Source organism: Micromys minutus, assembly GCF_963924665.1.
Source record: "Micromys minutus genome assembly, chromosome: 21".
In the NCBI taxonomy this organism is placed as follows: Eukaryota; Metazoa; Chordata; class Mammalia; order Rodentia; family Muridae; genus Micromys; species Micromys minutus.
In genome coordinates this window covers 8,700,674-8,720,924 of record NC_137956.1, presented here as the reverse complement: position 1 = coordinate 8,720,924, position 20,251 = coordinate 8,700,674, and the positions used below count along the sequence as shown (strand labels likewise).

Genomic DNA, 20,251 nt, shown 5'->3' with positions numbered 1-20,251 from the left:
AAATTTTGTTTCTAAAATGCCTTGAGAAATGATAGGGTTGTTGGAATGAACTCAGCAGTTGCTTTGGTCTTACTCATGACTACACTCAAGCACCTGACGCTTAGGACACATTCAATAAAACTTACTGATGAACAAACTGACCCACAAGACGAGATAAGTATGCTTCCATTGGATTTTTTTCTTAAGAAGCTTACCTTTTTTATATAGAAATGATTAATTTTTAAAAATCATGTTTCTTCATAATTATAATTTATACTTCCTGATTAATTTCTCTTTTCTTCTTATTAGATCATGAGTTCTTTGAGGATACTCTACCACATTCCCTTTTGTATCTCTAGTGGTAACAGTTAGATTGTGTGCAGCATTTACATTGCTATTCTAGATGTATCTCCCACATTAACTCATTCAGTTCTCACAGATCGTGTTTGAGAGATGCCATTATCATTCCCAGTGAGAATGTGGGAAAACTTAGTCATAGAGAGGCTCAGCAACATGCAAATATTCTGAGCCTAGTAGGTAGCAGAGAGACAGGACAGGAATCAAGAAGCTGGTTCTAAAACCCTTGCTCGTAAGCACATGTACTGACTAGGGCAGACTCTGGCATGTTAGGTGTTTGCTGAGTGAATTTTCTCCTTTTGTAACTTACTGCTATGTCACTATGAAAATTATCACCATAAATAGGAGATGAAATTTCCATTCGGCAGAGGTTAAGATTGTCAAAAGTAATTTTGTTTATTTTCTCTTAAAACTCACCTATAAATCTCCACCAGGTCACTAGCAATGGAAATAAAATTTGACAAATGCTGTTAAAAATGTTCAAGTACCTTCTAGTTCACCGATTTTCTTGGCAAAGACTTTCAGTTGTTTCTTCAGTTTCCGGACGGTTTTATCCTGCTTTTCAAGTTGTTCCATCAGATCCTAGGAACAAGATGGGGATTATGTCAGAAAGATCAGAACAGCCTTAGCCCAGGCACAAAGGGTACACAGACACAATTGCAGCAACGACACTGTTAGTTTCACATAAAGCTGCAGAGGAGCTCACAGGTGGAGCCACCACCCGGCTGAGAGTGGCAGACAAAGGAGGCGCAGCTACAGTGCAGACAAGGCTAAAACACTGCAGTGGGCTCCTTTACAGCGTGATGGAAGTCTCCAGATGCACTGCCACCTGTGAGGGCACTGAGCAAAGACATGAGGACTCGAGATGGCTGCACTGGGAAGAGACTGACCCGAGAGTAAAGCACAGCTATGCTTTACTGGGTCTGAACTTAGCCTTAACACAGAAACACTACGAAATTGGGGAAACTAACAGTAAGCTGAACCAGGTGTTTTGGCACACACCTTTAATTCCAACACTCATTAGGTAGTAGTGGGTAGATCTCTGTGAGTTCAGGGCCAGCCAGGGTTACATATTGAGACTGCCTTAAAAAAACAAGCCAAACAAAACTAAATCAAACAACAAAAAAGTAAGCAAACAGGATAAAGAACTTTCTGATACACAGCATGAGGGTAGATGACCATAACCCAAGTACCTGGAAGTCTGAGTGAGAATTCAAGGCCAGCCTGGGTTATGTAGCAAAAGCTTGTCTCTGGGGTGGGGGTGGGGTTCTGCTGACATTAAGACCCAAATGCCAGGTAATAGGAGATACCCACAAATCTTGCACAATATAAATTTAAAAAGACAAACTTTGAGTGCCTAATGCAAAAAGTGAAAAAAAGGGAAAGAAAATCTGTATTTTTAAACGGAAGATAAGACATCTGTGACTACTGGCTTTACTTAGTGGAACAGAGACTGAAGGGGAAAGGCCATCCAGAGACTGTCCCACCTGGAGATCCATCCCGTATGCTGTCACTAAACCCAGACACTACTGCTGATGCTAAGAAGTGCTTGCTGACAGGAGCCTGATACAGCTGATTCCCTAGAGATTCTGCCAGATCCTGACCAATACAGATGTGGATGCTGGAAACCAACCAACGGACTGATCACAGGGACTCCAGTGAAAGGGTTGGAGAAGGACTGAAGGAGCTGAAGGGGCCGTATCTGGCATCACTGGGTGGGGAGGCCCTTGGTCCTGTGAAGGCTTGATGCCCCAGTGTAGAGGAATGCCAGGGCAGAGGTGGGAGTGGGTGGGTGGGTGGAGAGCACCCTCATAAAAGCAGGGTAAGGGGGGATGGGATGCGGGTTTGTACAGGGGAAACCAGGAAAGGGGATAACATTTGAAAAGTAAATAAATAAAATATCCAATTAAAAAAAAAAGCAAGCAAGCACTGATTCATTCTCTAGCCTGCTTAGGAATGGGGTCAGACACCTGACTCGTGATTCTGAGGAAACAGCTGCTCACATTTCCAGTGCTGGGTGATACTTCCTGGATTTTACTCTCTTTTGAAATAAATTGCTTCCATCACACTGTAAGCCTTGGGTTAACAACAAACCAAACACAGTGGACACAGGACAGCAAAAGAGAAGACACACTAGCTAAAGATGGCTGTGGAGGTCGGGAAAGACTCTGTGAATATTTTTGAAGAGACCTCCTGTGCAGTGACAGTCAGCAGCGTGCTCTTCAGTTAGAGAAGGCTAGAAGTAGCAGAAGACAACGGAAAAGCACTGTGTTTTACATACAATCATCCTTTTGTAAAGTGAAATCCGATAAGATTGATACTTCTTAGGGTCATCTGCATATAATTCCTCAAAATACTGAAAAAACAGGTACAATGGAATTTGTTTCTTGTGTCTTTGAGCTTATGCCACCTCTCAGCAAAATTAACTTAAAACTACTTTAAAGCAGGTGTGATGGAGCTATATCCACTCCCAGGCTCCACTGTCACTTTCCATCAGCATGTATAGATGAGTTTCTGTTCCGAATGACCAATGGGAACAGATATTGGCCAGGATGCTGTCATTGGAACAGGGAACCATAGTGACCTCAGAAGGCTGACATTTCAGTTCCTAGCCCTTTGCTCCTCCCTCGCGTGTGACTCTCCAGGCTGCTGCACTGCTCAGCTGCCATCAGGACAGCAAGGGCAAAGAAGGCAGCAACACAGAAAGGCAGGAGTGCTATTAGCACCCCACCGTTTGGAACTGGTGGGGCAGGTGAGAGGCAGCATGGGGGAGACCTGTGAGCCTGTGAACTAGAGGAGTAAGAAAGCCATTCCTAGGTGCACGGGTGTGTATTCAGTGTGTGTGTGTGTGTGTGTGTGTGTGTGTGTGTGTGTGTGTGTGTGTGTGAAAACTTCAGAAACACTAAGCCCAGACGTATGGTTACCTTAATATTCTGCTCAAGTGCATCCTAAAAATGCATACTTAAAACTGAGAAACTCTAAGTTCCCTGAGAAGGCATGTTCTTCCATACACTTGCCTTTCATAATTTCCTTTGAATTAGCAGTCAGTGTAATGAATGGCACAAGCAGATGATCTGCAAAGGATAGCCTAATACAAACTAATGAGGGATTTCTATTTAGAGTGTGAGGCTTGTTCATTTCTGAGTTAGATACAAAATATCAATAGTACAGACAGGCTATAAGGGCCACACTTGATTAACTTAGTGAACAAACTGGGGATCTGCCAAAAACAGATCCATCCCAGAAACAAATCCATTTCACACACTGCATAGCATTTTAAGGCAACTCAGAAGCAAAGAATCTGTACACTGATCACAATATTATTTCACATATTTATCAGTTCTTAATCTTCAAAAACATTGTTAGTTATATCAGCAAAGAGAGTAAGACATAACTTTTAAAGACCATTTTCTGGTTCAGAAAATGTCCCATCAAATCATAAGGTGCAGTCATTCTGAAAGAGCACACACAGTGTCCCTGCTCTTCCCCACACTCCCACCATGGAGCTTCACACATACAGCAGACTGGAAAGAAAACACTTCTGAATCTAGGTAAAATATGGGTGAACATATGGTAGTAGAGAACTGTCTGTATTATCAATTATCGCGAATGGAATTAGATCTTCAGAGAAATTCAAACACTTTACTGTAGATCTGAAGAGGTATTACTTTTTCATCTGTCACCAGAGAACAGATTTTATGCAAAAATGTCTAATTATAATCTTTTACTGATTTTATGCAGTAAGAATATCTGTAAAATTTACATAGATTTAAAAATTGCAAACATGTAATCAAAGTTATAATGTGATAGAGAAAGAAATATTGTAAAAATATTTTACTTTGGTTAAAAAAAATGAAAAGGAATAAGAAAAAAAGTCTTGGAGTCTGTGTCAGCATTCAGAATCTGGTAAGGGGAACAGAAAAATCACCTTCCTCACTACCGTACAGGCTCTGCTTAAAAGAACAGATGTGCTGAGCTCAATTCTAGTCCCTCTGCTCTGTTTTAGAAGCTCTACCTAGTGACAACACACAGCTCCTGCTGGGTTCACCTGAGACTTCCCTGGCTTGTCGGCTAGACAGGCTGGATGGCATCTTCCTTGGATGCTTGAGCTCAAAGGAAAACAATATGTAGCTGTGTCTCCCTGCCATTCAAAGCCTGGCAGGCAGGCAGGTTTCTTTCTTTCAGACACGCCATGTGAGAAGGTCTGAAGGGGCTCAACTGCTCAAGAGACTGCTATGAGAAACTGCCTGGGTACAATTTTATTATTTTGACTCATTTTTACCAATACATTCATATTTTTCTCCCCCCAAAGAAAAAGCTGTGCTTGTCTTTAAAGAACACACAGTAGACCTGGGCACTGACCCTCTCCTTACCAGGTTTTCATTGGTCAGCCGGGTGATCTCATGCTGCAGGCTGGCCTCAATGCGGGCCTCAGGGGGCAGCTGCAGGTTCTGGGCAAGCAGCTGCTGTTGCCGGTTGTTTTCTTCCTTTAGGCTCTGGATCTCCCCACGGAGGGCCTCAGCCTCATTCTCATGGCTCCTCTTCTGTGACTGGAGCTGGGATTCTAAGAGCCTGTAGAGAGGCCACACGGGTTTGTAGAGTGGATGAGTTCACAGTACAGAGCTATATGTGCCTTTGCAAGAAATAGGAAAAGCAGATACCCTATACCATCTGTGCTTCTCCTGACTCTAATAATGTCCTGAACTCAGATGCCAGAAATGGAAACTAATTTGTCCACAGGTGTGTCTTTTTGCATTGTATGAAGTTCTCTTTTAATTGGCAAAGATAGTACCATTGCCATTAAATAAACAAACACAAACAACTGCATTATGAAGTGCAAGATTGCACACTCTCTCAATCTAATAAAATAGACCTTTAAAGACATAGTCACTGATTTCAGGCAAAAGTAGAGCCAGAATAACGTTTACTATTATCCACTCATCTAAGGGCAGAAAGGCTGGTGCACTACTTGGAAACCCATAGATGTATCCAAATCCAGTTCAGTAGTTCTGTAATTGTGTGAGTGAGTGTGTGTGCGCAGAGCTGTCATCTCTCTCCCCATGAAATTACACATGGAATCCTAACAAGAAATAAAGTTACAGTCAAGAATTAACTAACATGAAGAAAATAACATTTAGTCCCAATGTTTTTTTGTTATTGACTGCTGAATGAACTTATTGATGGCTTTGTGAGCAAACTATGGATAGTGGACGAAAATATTTCAGCTATTATTTATGAGGTTTCAAGACAGAGTCAACCAACAACACTGTAGTTAATGCCCAAGGTTATGGTTAGAATAAAGCAGAGTAAGCAGAGACCAGCTTGACAGCGTGAAGCTTTAAAATCGTAATCACTAAAATGAATTTTTAAGGAATTTTAAAGACACAGACATTACTAGGACTGATAACTATGTTGAAGAGACACACTAATTCTATTTTGTTTTTTCTTCCTGGAAGTGAACTGATGAGCTCAGGAGGTTATCCTGACTTCTTTAGTCTCACAGTAACCACAGAGAATGCTGAGCCGGGCACTTGCCACTGCTCTTAGGCAGCCTCACAATAATGAGAAAGCCGACAATCTATTATAGGACCACGTATCCAAGGTTCACATTTATTGCAAATAAACTACTGTGCAGGTAACAAGAATCAGTGCACATGCTCCAGTAACTTATGCTTCAGCTGAAGACTGTCTTCCTTAAGCCCTAGAGAGATTCACACTCTTTAGATATTCACTGCCGACAGCATCGTGGATCATAGGCAGCAACTGTATTCACTTATAATCAATTCTAGCCTTAATAGTATCTGTTAGTAGAGAAAAAAAATGAAAGAAGCCATTTGGCCGAAGAGTCTAAGTTTTATTGAGACTAATTGTCTCAGGAGGACAATAAATGCACAAGACGAGTAGTAGTCAAAGTTGTGAGTCCGTGTTAGTGAGAAAAGCAAAGTAGTAACATTCCATTTTGAGGTGACATATATAACCTGTTGGCTTGTTTTAACCCTTCATAAACCAGCCAGAGCTCTCCATCCTCATTCAACTCCTGGTAATCCATAGTAGATGATCTTCCATGTAAAGAAACACAATGCAAAACACAAAAGGACACAGGATGGAAATGAGATGATGGTGGTCAAGAAAAGTACACAATACTTCAGCATTTTACTAAGTGAAGAGGACCATTTTTAGTAATTACAAACGACTTTACAACATTGCCACAAAATTACTTTCATTAATTAAAAGGCGGGGAGAAGCAGTTACATCAGAACAAATAAAAGGTCTGGAGCATCTCCTGAAGAGAAATAACTGGAAAAGTGAGACAGACATTCAATTTCTAATGTTTTATGTGGCTAGACAAATGACCTGACATATTAACAATACATAGAGGCTAACCATAACACATGTGTGATATGAAAACTCCAGATGCTATATCTTCATGTGGCAATTTTCATAATCTATTTCAAAATGTAATTTTCAGTTCTCTGGATAGAATTTGTTTCAGCATAATAAAATCTGATTCACATGTAAACTTTTATAAAAATTATTGTACGGATAACATAAGAACATACCAAAAGTTCTCAGTTTTTGACACAGTTTAAAATTTTGGATACAATTAAACTTAAGATCTGAAAAAATTGCCTTTGTATTAGAGATGGATCTGTTGCCTCTTATAAAAAATAGTGTAGTTTGTAGACAAGATAAAGTTGTTACAATTTTTCCTACCTAGGATGTAAACCATGCATTTTGAGAAATTGCTAAATGTCAGAAGCTGTTCTTCATCTCTTCACTACCTCATCTGTTCTCCCATCGCCCAAGTCAATTTAACAGCTGGTAAGAAAGCACTGGAGTCTACCACCATGTGATTTCAGAGTCCAGTTTTTAATCTTGATATACCTTTTTTACTATGTTATAGAACATGAACTTGAGAAAATTCAATTTTCAATCTACCATCTCTTCCTAAAGAGTTATGTATTCTTAAGGTTTTATTTGAATTACTAGTGTCATGACTTTATAGATTTATTATATATACCTCAACTGCCTAGTAGGATTTCTTTCCCTGGATACCTCCTTGTATCCCAAAAATCAGAATGTGTAAATCCACTCACCATTTACCATATGTCTTATGTTCATGAAATGGTATCAACACATCCAACCGAGTCCCCACAGCAGACACACCAAGCTTTCTTATGACCCGCTCATACACCCAACAGACCACAAGGTTTATTGACCTCATCTTCATATATATCTTTCCAAATGCCCCACTTCTTTCAATCCCAACTGCCACCACCAAGCTCAAGTCATTATGATCAGTCACTGGATTATGGCAAAACCTCTTAACTGGTTTTGTGCTCTTGAACTTACCCCATTACTAGAACAGCAAGGGCTAGCTTTCTAAATCTGTTACTACATCATTCTTCTATGTAAAACACTTAAATTCTTACTAAATCGGTTACATCATTCTTCTATGTAAAACACTTAAATTCTGACTAAATCTATCACTACATCATTCTTCTATATAAAACACTTAAATTATTTATAATATCTTTTGCCTAAAATTCAAATATTCACAGTCATTTCTCTAAGGAGCCTATCACCTCTGTGAGAGAGACTGCATTTATTTGTTTTCCCACTGTGTGGCACAGTGTCTGGCATGGGGTAGGCACATTTCAGACCTGTGGTGACTAAGTGGCTGAGTGGATGGTGAACAACATACCCTTTCTATAATAAGATACTTGTAAATATAAAAGTTTACAATTAATTCATAAATTATATTACACTTAACCAAATACCTTTAAGAGCATTCTGTACCTATGTGTGCAAATAAAGAACTAGCTGATGTTACATAAGGTACATGTATTTAATTTGTGGGTATTGATGAACTGTTTTTCTCTATGGTCACCATTGCCATACTCTCTCAAAACAGTCAGTGTATAATTTTTTTCTGTTTAGAGTACAATGGCACAACACTTTGGTTCAGAAATGAAGTAAGGCTTCCAACTGCACATGCGAGCCTCCATTTTCTCATCCTCGAGGTTATGGCACCCTTCTAAAGCTGTAGGGTTACCACTGATGGGATTCCAAGCACATAGACTTTCATTTCTCTTCATGCTATGTTTCAATTATTGAGCACTGTCGCTGCCTCTACACATCTTCAAATGGCCATCTTGAACCCCTACTATAAAAGGATATACTCAGTCCAAACTGAGCAATGGATTCTCTTCTCTAGGCAGCTGAAGGCTAAGGCCCTTGCAATAAACATAGCTTCCCACATTGTAACATTTCCCGACACCAATCATCCATAATTACCTGATATTATTAATGATATTTTATGTTAGTTTACACTAGAAACCTTAGGGTCCATTAAAGCAATAGACCAGGCCAGTGAGTTCCTCCACCAGAGATGGGCTTGAAGAGTCAAGGTTAACACAGTTGAACCAAGTTTACAAAAGGATCGGCTTACCTGTTTGTTTCTTTCAAACCAATATATGCTTGTGCTATTTCACCTTTGTCTTTCATTTTCTGTACATCTTCCAAAAGTATTGTGGAATCTGTCATTGTATTCTGAAGGGAGAAATGATATATTTCCACGTGAAGGCTCAATTCAGTAACTCTGGATTACATATATTCTTTTCACCTCAGTGCCTTGTGGGTAGCACTTGCCACCCAGCCTGAGTTCAATCTCTAGAACCCATATGGTGGAAAGAATCTAGTCTTACAAGTTATCATCTGATATTCATGTGTGTGTCTACACATACACACACACACACACAGACACACACACACACTAAACCACTAACTTATTGCCTCTAAAAATTGGCAAATTTAGCACCCCAGAAAGGTTCATTCTCTTTGTCTAAAAAATGCCTGTTAATGTTTGTTCTAAGCTGGGTGTGGTACTCATGCTGACCTCAGTCTATGTCCTAGAGGACGACTGGGAACTGGTCTTCTTGCCTTGTCTTCCTCAGCACTGGGACCTGAGGTATATACCACTGAACCCACTCAGTTTATGGGGTGCTGTAGATCAAACCTAGGGCTTTGTGTGTGCTGGGCAAGCATTTTACCAGTTGAACTACATCTCTGGCTCCAAATAATCATTTCTTTAGCTGTATTTTATATAGAATATATATTTAGTGATTTATATTTTCTCTTTCCCTGAAAGAAAAGAAATATTTCATAAAGGGCCATTCTTATTTTTTAAGGCCTATAAATATAACTCATGATGACCCATCTTTATATCAAATAATACTATACTGGAGTATCTTAGGACTTTTCTGGAGTGTTTTTGAATTTCTGGTAAATTAGGTCATTTGATCTGTTTAAGCTAGTCTGAAGGGAGGGAAAGATGGACATCTCCTTTTCTGATATCCTGGGGAATGAGCAGCTGGTTCTTTCCTCATTCTTGCTGTCTTGGCTAGGATGTAGCATTTAAAGATGGAGTTAGAGTTGTACCACAGCCCTGGGAAGTTTCTGACTCATTGCTCCATGTGCTTTCCATGTTCAGAGACTTGATTCTGAAGGGCTGCACCACATGAAACATTCCATCATTGCCACAACTGAAAACAAAATGATGGAGAACTTCACTTAAGCACTTAGGAGGGGCTTGGTTCTCAATCAAGAGGACCTGAGTTCAAATTTCAGCACCCTGTAACAAGCCAGACATTCCACATATGCCTGGCACCCATTTTCTGAGTGGGTGGAGCCAAGACATTACTGGGGCTTATTGGCTTCTAACCTAGTAGAGGAAATGAAAGCCTCAGGATAGGAAGAATCACTCTCTAAAGGAACAGATGGAGAATAGAGGAGGACGCACAAGGCTTTCTTCTGACATTCATTTTCACATACCCACATAAACACAAACAGTAAATAAATAAGCCTTCAAAAAAGAATGAAATAAAGTAGACCTGGTTACAAAGCACCAAGTATACATACTGAAAAGACCTGCAAGCCAATCTTAGGATTAAACAGAAATACTAATTAAATATTAAAAACATGTATAATTACCTTATCATCCTGAAAAATCACATGTTGGCAAGCACAAAAATGCAGAAAACAAGAAATATTTAGCTTCATGAATATATTATTTTACTGAATCTAGATAAGAGTCCATTTAAAAGCTATGACTTGTTTTTTCTGAAACTAACTCTGAATGAATTAACTTCACAGAACTGTCATACAGTAGACATTAATATATGTGTATGAGATGGGAACTCCTATTTCTAATGCTTAAGTTCTTTCCTGAGTTGTTTTGTTTTAAAATGTTGCTGGTTTTAAAAATGTTGGGTGTGATAGAGAATGACCCTCATGTTGATATATCAGTGTGAGGTTTCACCTGTCTTTGAGAGTTCAAGTTTTAGCCACTGGAAGGGCATTTGTCTAGAGAAAGCTTCCCAGAGTCCTCTGGAGGTAGAGCAGACAAACCAGAGCTGGCTGGGATAACTCAAAGTCTATCTCACTGTATGCTGTATCATGACTCCCTCTGAAAGTCCCAACAAGCAGCTGAAAGACTCAGATGCAGACATTTGCACCCAACCAATCAATAGAAGCTGCTGACCCTGTGGTTGAATTGGAGAAAAGCTGGAGGAAGCTGAGGAGGAGGTGACCCTGTAGGAGGACCAGCAGTCTCAATTAACCTGGATCCCTGAGATCTCTCAGACACAGGATCACCAACCAAATAGCACACACCAGCTGATATGAGGCCTCCAACACATATACAGCAGAGGACTGCCAGGTCCGGGTTCAGTCAGAGGAGATGCACCTAACCTTTAAGAGACTGGAGGCCCCAGGGAGTTTAGAGGTCTGGCAGGGCAGTTGGCAGGGAGGAGGTATGGGATGTGGAACGGTAGGAGGGTGGACTGGGAGGGGAATAAAATCTTTGAGTGTGTGTGTATGTGAGAGAGAGAGAGAGAGAGAGAGAGAGAGAGAGAGAGAGAGAGAGAGAGAGAGAGAGAGAGAGAGAGAGAGAGAGAGAGAGAGAGAGACTGAGAAACTCAGAATTATAAACAAGCACTGGGAATTGGAAAGGTCTCAATATATGACACATTCTTCCAGCACAGACAAGATGTGTCAGGTGGAGGCTGGGAACTGGGTAAGCAGAGACTGTGGTGAGATAGGGCCAGCACATTATCACAGAACAATTGTCACATGGGTTATGTGAGCTTAACAAGTGGGCATGTATGATACCAAAACTATGTGCTCTACTAGTATTAATGTCCTCTGTTTCCTTGTTTCATTTTCCAATAATTTTCACAAAAGTTTCCTATGAGAATATCAATTGTCCAATGGTACTCCACACACACTTTACAGAGCTTTCTTTCTAAGCCCAATCTGTCCAAGCCTTAGAACCAAATGGGACTGTATCAGACAAGGTGACAGCACAAAGTGTTTTCTGTTGACTCCACAAAAAACAGCTCTTCCTACCCTCTCCCTGTTGAAGGAAACTCCCAGGAGTGAACGGAAATCATCTTGTGATTCCCATTTTCTGTCCACATAAGCAGGCCAATTTCAACAAGAAATTTTAGTTAGACTTAATGTCCCTTTATACCACAACAAATTGTAGATATTCATATTTAATGTATTTTACTTTAGCTCAGAATTTACTGAGGGAAGATTACTGCTATGAATGGCAAATATATTTTTTAAAAGTATCCTTTGCTAATGGAAGATGAACCTTTAAAAGACAGTTTGGAACCCCGTGGCTTTTGCAGCTGCTCTTGAGTGTGTGTTTGCTTACAAACTGGAGGAAAAGCTTAAGGAGACATGGAGGCCAGTCACCGTGCCTCATCTTCAGCATGTGCACATGCTTACCTTGGGCTGGATGGCTTCTTTCTGGCTCACCAGCTGAGACCTCAAGATGAGGACTTCCTCCTTGCGGACATCAAGCTCCTCACTCACAGAGGTCAGCTGTTCCATGAGGACACGGTAAGCCGGCGCACCCGGCGCAGTCACCTCTGGGGCGCTTTTCTCACTGAGGGCTTTGCGCAACTCATTCAGCTCATTTTTCAGCTTTTTGTTTTCTGACTCCAGCTCTTGCCGCTGAATGAAAAGATGGATATTTTACTGATGTCATCCTCATCTCGACACTGGAAAACTCAACTTCCGCTAAGTGATGGAAGAATTCTAGAAAGGACATTAGCCTCCATTCTTATGAATGGTCTCCCAGACTAAGTGTAACATCAGTGTGAACTGAACAATGTAAAAGACAGGGGCAAATTTACTCAGGGAATATTCCCAGGTGCAGAGATGGCTGGGTGCCAGTCCTGAGAAGCCCAGGATTTGTTTGCAAGTATGTAAGGGTACACAGCTGATCAGGATATTTCTAATGACTGGTTGCCTGAGTGGACCCCTAAAGTTTTCAACAGTGCTCTCTTTCAATCCTCTAACTCACTGGTAATCAATTTTGCATTGCTCATTTCTCAGATAGAAAACAAATGTCTTTACTTTGATGTCGAAGATCTGACACAATGCGTCCCAAACTTGAACATGTATTACAGTCATTTGGAGTTCCTGTTAAAACGCCTGTTTCTGAGCCCTAACTACAGGATTCTGACTTGATGTCTAGTGGTGTTAGGCCTAAAATTTTGAACTTTCAGCAAGGGACTAGGTGATACTGATTTTGCTAATATAGGACAAGCTTCGTGAACTACTCTCCTAATGCTGCGTGAATCTGGGCTTAACCTGTGCTTTCATTTGTCTGCGTTTATGTGAGGCAGAGGGTGTGTTAGAGAGCAGACTACTACCCTGAGCCTTTAGTCTGCCCCTCACCCTCAGTCAGATTTTTATGCTGCCAGATGGAAGCATTTGCACCAAGCCACCGGATAAGAGTTTATAATCTTTACTACTGTAGTTTGAGTGGCTGCTACCGCCTAATTCTGTTCAGGATGAAGTTCTACTTAGATGAAAATGAATTTGCAAGAGGAAAGGATATAGGCTAGGACCATTGTTTAAGTAAGATTTAAGCTAGAACCTTCAGCTAAAGATGCTGTCTGAGAAAATGACAAATTCTTAGCAGTTCTCTTGTCAAAACAAAGTATTCAAAGTCTTGGGCTGAATTTTCCAGTACCTTGAGGGACTCATATTCCAGTTCAGCACCTCTAATCTGTGGTCTTTCTTCTTCCTGGGGAGAAAAAAATAAAGTAAAATCTTGGTATTTTAATTGTCAAATCTTTACTATTAGAATACCTAGCTGCTTTACAAAACACAGTGGCATGTCAAAGCATCCACAGCTTTAACCAAGTGCCACAGAGCTATGGAACTCAGAGAATACAAAAGGACACAGGGACAACCTGGCCTCCCTGGGCCGCCCTCAATCCTAGGAGGGTGTTACTGAACGGCTGCTGCTGTTCACCTTTGCCTTGCTGCGGAACACCTGCTCCTCCTTTCGGTCCAGCTCATCCTGCATCAACTGCTTCTCCTGTTCAAGCTCTGTTACACGCTTCTGGAGCTTAAGGAACAATGACATATCCAGAGGCACCTTCTTCTCAATTGGCTCCTAAAACCCAGAAACCATAAGAATCAAGTGAAGCCAGGAGACTCACAATCCAAAGAGAAAATACTTCAATAGAAAGACAGTCAAATACAGAAGAAATGTAAACCCAAAGAACAAAACCAAAGCCCATCTGTCCTAGCTAATGACTGGAGAAGTGCATGTTGAACCACAGTGAGGAACTACGTCTCTCTTATCTGACCAGCAGATAGCCCCGCGGTGGCATTTCATAGTTAATAATGTCCCATGTTAACAACTGTGTCTCATATTATATTGGTGACATATAAAGAAGCTGTGGAAATCTAAGTGCACTTATTAAAATTTAGATGTGTATTCACATTCACCTTAGCAATCTGTTTAAGAATTAAGACTACAGGGTTAGGGAGTTGACTCAGCAGCCCCAAGTGCGTCCTATGATTGTTTTCTAATTATCTGCCTAAATAGATAGTCGGGTGAACCGCCAGCTGTTTAATCACTGTCTTCCTGTCAGGCAATGAGATGGTTTCTAATTTCTGTCACTGAAATACACACCCAAGAACATCAATATCCGAACATAACACTTGGCAGTCTGATGGGCTGAGGTAACTTCTATTTCAATTAATAATCATAAGAATTCCTGGGACAACAGTCACTACTATAACTCAAAAGAAAAAAGGTTCTAGCTCAGTTGATTGCCCAAATGTGGCATTTCAATCTTGTTTTGAAGACAACATTTGACAAACAGAAAACAACTTGAGAGGTAATGAATGACAAGCACGTCAGGGTGCCCAGATGATATCCTTAGCCCGCTGGCATATCTACTTCAGCAAACACAGAAGTCATTTGACTTCTCTGGACACATGACAAAGGAGGAGTCTCGACCACCTGGATAAGAGGAGTTGTGGGGTCCTAACCTAAGCCTTTACTGAATGAAACTTTGAAATGGACCTTAAAAATAATACCAAATCTCTTAACTGAATATAATAAGATAATAGAATTTATTAATAAAATTACCACCACTGGTTTGACAGGAATTGAAGTTCTCCTGCCATAGCTGAGGAAGTCATGGTGGCCCTTTCTCTAAGTGTGACACAAAGGAAGTTCATAAATAAGGCAGGACTTCAATAGTTGATTGAAGAGGCAAAAGCAATGGTTCCAAACCAACACAGAGTGGTCCTACATATGCTGTGAGGGCTCCAGGGCAATTGTAGTCAGCATCTGAGTTCTCTGCAGAAACTGTTCAGCCATGGTGGGGACAGCAAAGAAACTACTGCTATGAAACTCACATTAAAATTATAATGTGGGACTGGGAATATTGCTCAGTGGCAGAACACATGCTTGCCACATTTAAGGTGCTTGGTTCAGTTCTAACACCAAAACAAATATAAAAAAATTAGTATATGTATTGGCAAAAACATGTGCGATAAGTACTTATGGATACAATTAATTAAGAATACATAAACCAATTATTAGAAATGCTGTCTATCAATAGAAGCATGAACATCCTACTTTTAGTGAGAGATAAATGTACCTCTGTCCTTGGTGCAATGTCTTCAGTTTCTGCAAATTCAGAGCTGAAAGTGTATTCAGACTCATTACTGCTGTGGGTAGAGTCTGTTCTCTTGTGTCCTGGCTTAGGCACATTCTGTAAGGTAAACAATCCAAGTATAATTCATATAGCAGAATGGAACTATGCACAATGGAAACAGCTACAAGGTCTTCATCTCCACCCAGTGATTTGCATTGGTGGCTAAATGCTCTAGGGTTCTGTCTTGTGACCAAATTCTTATAGCTCCAGTGAAGAAAATAGTTACATAATAGAAATGTAATATAAATATACTTGATTTACATTGTCATTAAATGTAGGAAGCAGAGTCTTGACATACCAACTTTATACTATGTTACAGCCCCATCTTTATAGTATTAGACTTTACTGAAGAACTTATGGATAAAGTTGCATGATTTCTGGGATTTACTTTAAATAATATAACAGGCACATGGTGGTGGGTAGAAGAGAAAACAGATGTTGACTATTTCGGAACTGGGTAACAGGCACATGTAGTGCATGGAGGCTGATTCTACTTTAATGTATTACTAAAAATTCTCACTAAAAACAAACAAACCAAAAAGCAGAACCCATGTATCATGGACATGCCTCTGATCCAGCACTTAGGAGGTAGAAATAGAAGGCTCATGAGCCTAAGTCTAGTTACACAACAAGACTCTTCAAAAGAACAAAGCAAACCCAAACAAGAGTGCTAGACTCACCAGCATCAGGGTCATCTCTTCCTTGAGGTCATCATAGCGCTCTTCCAGGCGACTGAACTCATTCAGAAGGTTCTGATACCTCAGCCTTTCATCATTTAGGTCAAGCTCCAGTTGTTTTGTCTCTTCTACTAACTTCCTCTCCATAGTTTCTGAAATACACAAGACGATATAGAGGATCAGGGCCTGGTAAAACGGTGACAGGTGACATGTCAGGCCACAAAGGTGGCGAAAGAAAGCCTTTGAAGCAGTCCAAAGAAACAGATGAGGAAGCTGAGCCTCCCACCAGAAACCAAAGTCTAACAGAAGCAGCTCAGGAGCTCAAGCGAAAGCCCCTGAGCAGGGTACCTGGCCACAGGTGAGAGTAAGAAATAAAGAAAGCGGTTTCTTGTTTCAGATGTGACAGCAATTCCATTCTTAGAATCTAGATTCCATCTTTTATTCGATCTAGGACGATGTATTGCCCAGGAATCTGTCGATATTATAATCAACTTTATAGGACAAAACAACATAAATACAATCCTCCCTCAAAACTGGAAGGGGACATGTATACAAAAATGACTCTAGAATTCAAGCATGTAAAAAGGTACACTACTTCCAGTGTCTCTTAATGAAACTGACTTTTAGGCCTGTGAGAGAAATTTGTGAATGCAGGAGAGAAGGAAGCATGACCCCAAATTATATCACCATGACAACTGCATCTGTGGAGCTCTTCATGTACTATAGCTTTAGTTCCAGTACTTCATGACTTTGTCTGTCTTCAGAGACAGTCTTGCTATGTGGTCCCACCTAGTCTGGTACTAGAGCTATGCAGTCCATCCTGCTTCAGTTTCCTCAGTGCCGGGATCATGGGTGTATACCACTACACTGAGATTACAAAACATTCTGGATAAACTTCCACTGCATACTTTTCTAGTAAGCAATAGTAAAACAAAACAAAGCAGTAGTATTCTCTTACTTATTCATATAACTAAAGCATATTTATTCCAATATTGTTGTTTTTAGGCTATTCATAAAATCCAATAAAATTGTGTGTTTGTGTGTGTGTCACAGTATACATGTGAGAGCCAAAGGACAATTTTGGGAATCAATTCTCTTCATCCATCATGTGCCTCTGGGATTGAATTTAGGTCCTTAGGCCTGATGATGAGCCATCTTATTAACTGTGATATTTATAAATTACTTTGGCCAAATAATGATTAAGAAAGCAATTCCTTAGGAGAATGGTGTCTTTTAAGGAACTTGGCCTTCCTGCTCTCTGGTGTCTGTCGTGTCTCAGTCCCATGGTTCTGTCATACTGTCCTCTAGCACCCTGAACTCTGTCATTCATTACCCTCCATTTCTAACTTGAATGCCTAGGCGCTGCTCACTGTGCTATTTGCTTCCTGCCATCTCTCATGTGCTGCTCAAGGACCCGAGCTTGTCCAGTTACCCACCTCACTCTGCCGTTTCTGCCAGTAGCTGCTTTTAGCTGGACATAGTCTGGAGTTTAGAGATTAGCCACTGACTGCAGGTAATAAAAAATAAAGAAGCTATGTGTGGGGGCTCGGCAGTCAGGAGCACTGGCTCTCTTCCAAAGGACCTAGGTTTAATTCCCAGCTCCCAGATGGTGGCTTACAATTTGTAACTTCAGTTCTAGGGGATCCAGTTCACTCTTCTCTGACCTCCACAGACACTAGGCACACACAATGGTACATAGGTGTAAGTGCAGACAAAACACCCTAATACAGAAGTTTAAAGAGACTCTATCTTATAAACATCACCTGTCAATAAAAAGCCAATGTCCTGCCAAAGCTGAGGCAGGAAATAGAAGGTGGGACATTGTCAGGAAGAGAGAGGATTCTGGGAAATAGTAAGAGATAAAAGAGAGTCATGAAGAGAGGCATGAGAGACATGCAAATGAAGCCAGGGAGACACAGAGAGAGAAGTGAGCCAGGACTGAAGAGAGGGAACTAACCACATGGTAGACAAAAGTTTGAATGGGTTAAATTAGTTACAAGCTACTTAGCGAATGAGCCAAAGCTCACGGCCTAAGCATTTAATAATAAATAGTCTCAGAGTCATCATTCCGGAAGCCAGGGCTGAAAAAGGAAAACTTGGAATTTAAAAATTGCTTTTTTATTTTTATATAAACTTAAATTTTAAAAATGTTTAATAAAAGAAGCTGTATATTATAACTTAGAAACTCAACTGGTTACTTTTGCAGTATCAGGTTTCCTACCAATATGCTCTTTGCATTCTTGTGGGTTGCTCTCAAACCTCCCTACCTGCTTCTATTGCTCTATCATTTAACTCTCTTCCAGTTCTATGAGGCACGGATGCAGGAGCCTTGTCACTACTCCGCCCCTGACGCTTCCCACCGTCCCTCCTGGGGGAAGGATCCCATAATTTGTAAAGTAATGAATGAGAAAATTTTCCAAGGTACTCTATATACATTGTCCTTTATTCCCACCAGTTTGTAGAAGCTAGTCCAAGTTTTCCAACAAAATTTTCTAGACAAATCCATTCTTACTTCACCCCTAGGGTCAATTTAAGAAAACACTGTATGCTTTCCTACATCCGAGAAGCCTTCTTTCCATACTTCAGTGACTATTTCCTTTGTCCCTTTTAACATTTTCTCTGGCTTCTTGTCTTCACTTTGTTTTTTAGTTAAATATTAATTTCATGATTTCTTCTTGTTCTTCTATATCACCTTTAATTGGAGGGGAGAGATCATGTGAGGAAAAGTACAGCAAGTTCTTATCACATGGTCTTATAGGTAAACCTTTTGGTCTTTCCTTACTACCTCTCCAGTCTTTACTCTGGATCACTTTCAGAATGCCTCCATCTGCCACTGTGATAAAACACTGAGTAAGGGGTTTTCTTTACCTTACAGGCTACAGTCCATTTTCAAGGCAAATCAGGGCAGGAGCTCAAGTAGGACCTTAGAAGTAGGAACTGAAGCAGAAACCATGTTGTTTACTGGCTTGCTTGTAGGCTCACGTTCAGCTTCCTTTGTTTATTACAGCCTACATCCACCTGCTTAGGGATGGTAACACCCACAGTGGGCTGGGGCCTCCTATAGCAGTTAGCAATTAAGAGAGTGCTTCACAAGAGACATGCGCACAGGCCAATCTGAGAGGTTCTTTTAATTTATGAGCATTTTAATCAACCTCCTAACCAAAGAATAAATGTACATATTTACTTAGTTCTTTATTTTTTTAAAATTAGCTTTCATTTTTAGTTTGGTAGCAAAGAGAGTTGAACTTAGTAGGAAGACACTAATTGCTTAGTAAAATATAAATAAGTTAGGCCCAGGACAGTGTATGTTCTTACTCATTAAAGATGCTTTAATCTGACAGAAGAGAATTTGGAAAAAATGGTCAGCAGGGTCTGGGAAAGCCAGGACAGGGAGTGGGGGCAGAGTTGGAGAGAAGATAGAGAAAGATCCCAAAATACAGCTGAGGAGAGGAGTGGGAAGGATCCCCATAAGTAGAAATAACAGATTTTGAGACAATGAAAATATTGATTAGTTTGATTTGACCATTACTCATACTATATATGTACCAAATTATTGCATGTTCTTACAAATATTTACAATTATATCAGTTTGAAAATATAAAAATAGTCAGATATGAAGGCACTTTCGGAAGGGTAAGGCAGGAAGACTTCAAATTCAAAACCAGTCTGGACTAAAAAAACAAATGCACAGATGTATGTTTGCATGTGTATATGTAAAAGAACACATAAACATATCTATCCATATATTAGCTCAATAATTCTTATTAAATCAGCAGAATTCTATAAATTAAAAACATACATATAAAGCAAAATTTTAAAAAGCTACATATGATATTACTACATATGTAATTTCATTTTGGCACACAAAGACCAAAGATCAATTTTGTAAGTTCACTAATTTTATTAAAATGTTTGGGACTCTTGCTTGTAACTGTACAGATGACAGCCAAAACTTTTGAAACTTATTTCAGCTTTAAACAATACTGTAACTGATATCATTTGTCAAGCTTACAAAATTTCGGTTTGAAGTTTGCCGCATGCTGGGTTGAGACCACACAAACCATACCTGTCATCTCCTTGGCCTGCTCCACAATGAGGTGATTGAGGGTCTCCTTTTCCTGCTTCAGTAAAGTGTTTTCTTCCTTCAAGTCTGACACCAGCTACAGAATGAAAAAGTAAGCTGAGATGGCTGCAGCA

At 40.2% G+C, this 20,251-nt stretch overlaps 1 protein-coding gene across 1 annotated transcript in view; it reads right to left on the bottom strand.

Moving 5' to 3' along the window:
• MYO5A (myosin VA) overlaps nt 1–20,251 on the bottom strand; it is a gene marked incomplete at its 5' end in the record, with an annotated part of 144,462 nt that overhangs the window by 23,513 nt on the left and 100,698 nt on the right. The window contains 11 exons of the mRNA XM_080934342.1: nt 825–918; nt 2,618–2,692; nt 4,710–4,908; nt 6,315–6,395; nt 8,789–8,889; nt 12,133–12,360; nt 13,388–13,441; nt 13,673–13,816; nt 15,321–15,434; nt 16,058–16,206; nt 20,121–20,214. Coding sequence (XP_080790468.1) covers nt 825–918; nt 2,618–2,692; nt 4,710–4,908; nt 6,315–6,395; nt 8,789–8,889; nt 12,133–12,360; nt 13,388–13,441; nt 13,673–13,816; nt 15,321–15,434; nt 16,058–16,206; nt 20,121–20,214 — 1,333 coding nt within the window. The remainder of the gene's footprint in view (nt 1–824; nt 919–2,617; nt 2,693–4,709; nt 4,909–6,314; nt 6,396–8,788; nt 8,890–12,132; nt 12,361–13,387; nt 13,442–13,672; nt 13,817–15,320; nt 15,435–16,057; nt 16,207–20,120; nt 20,215–20,251) is intronic.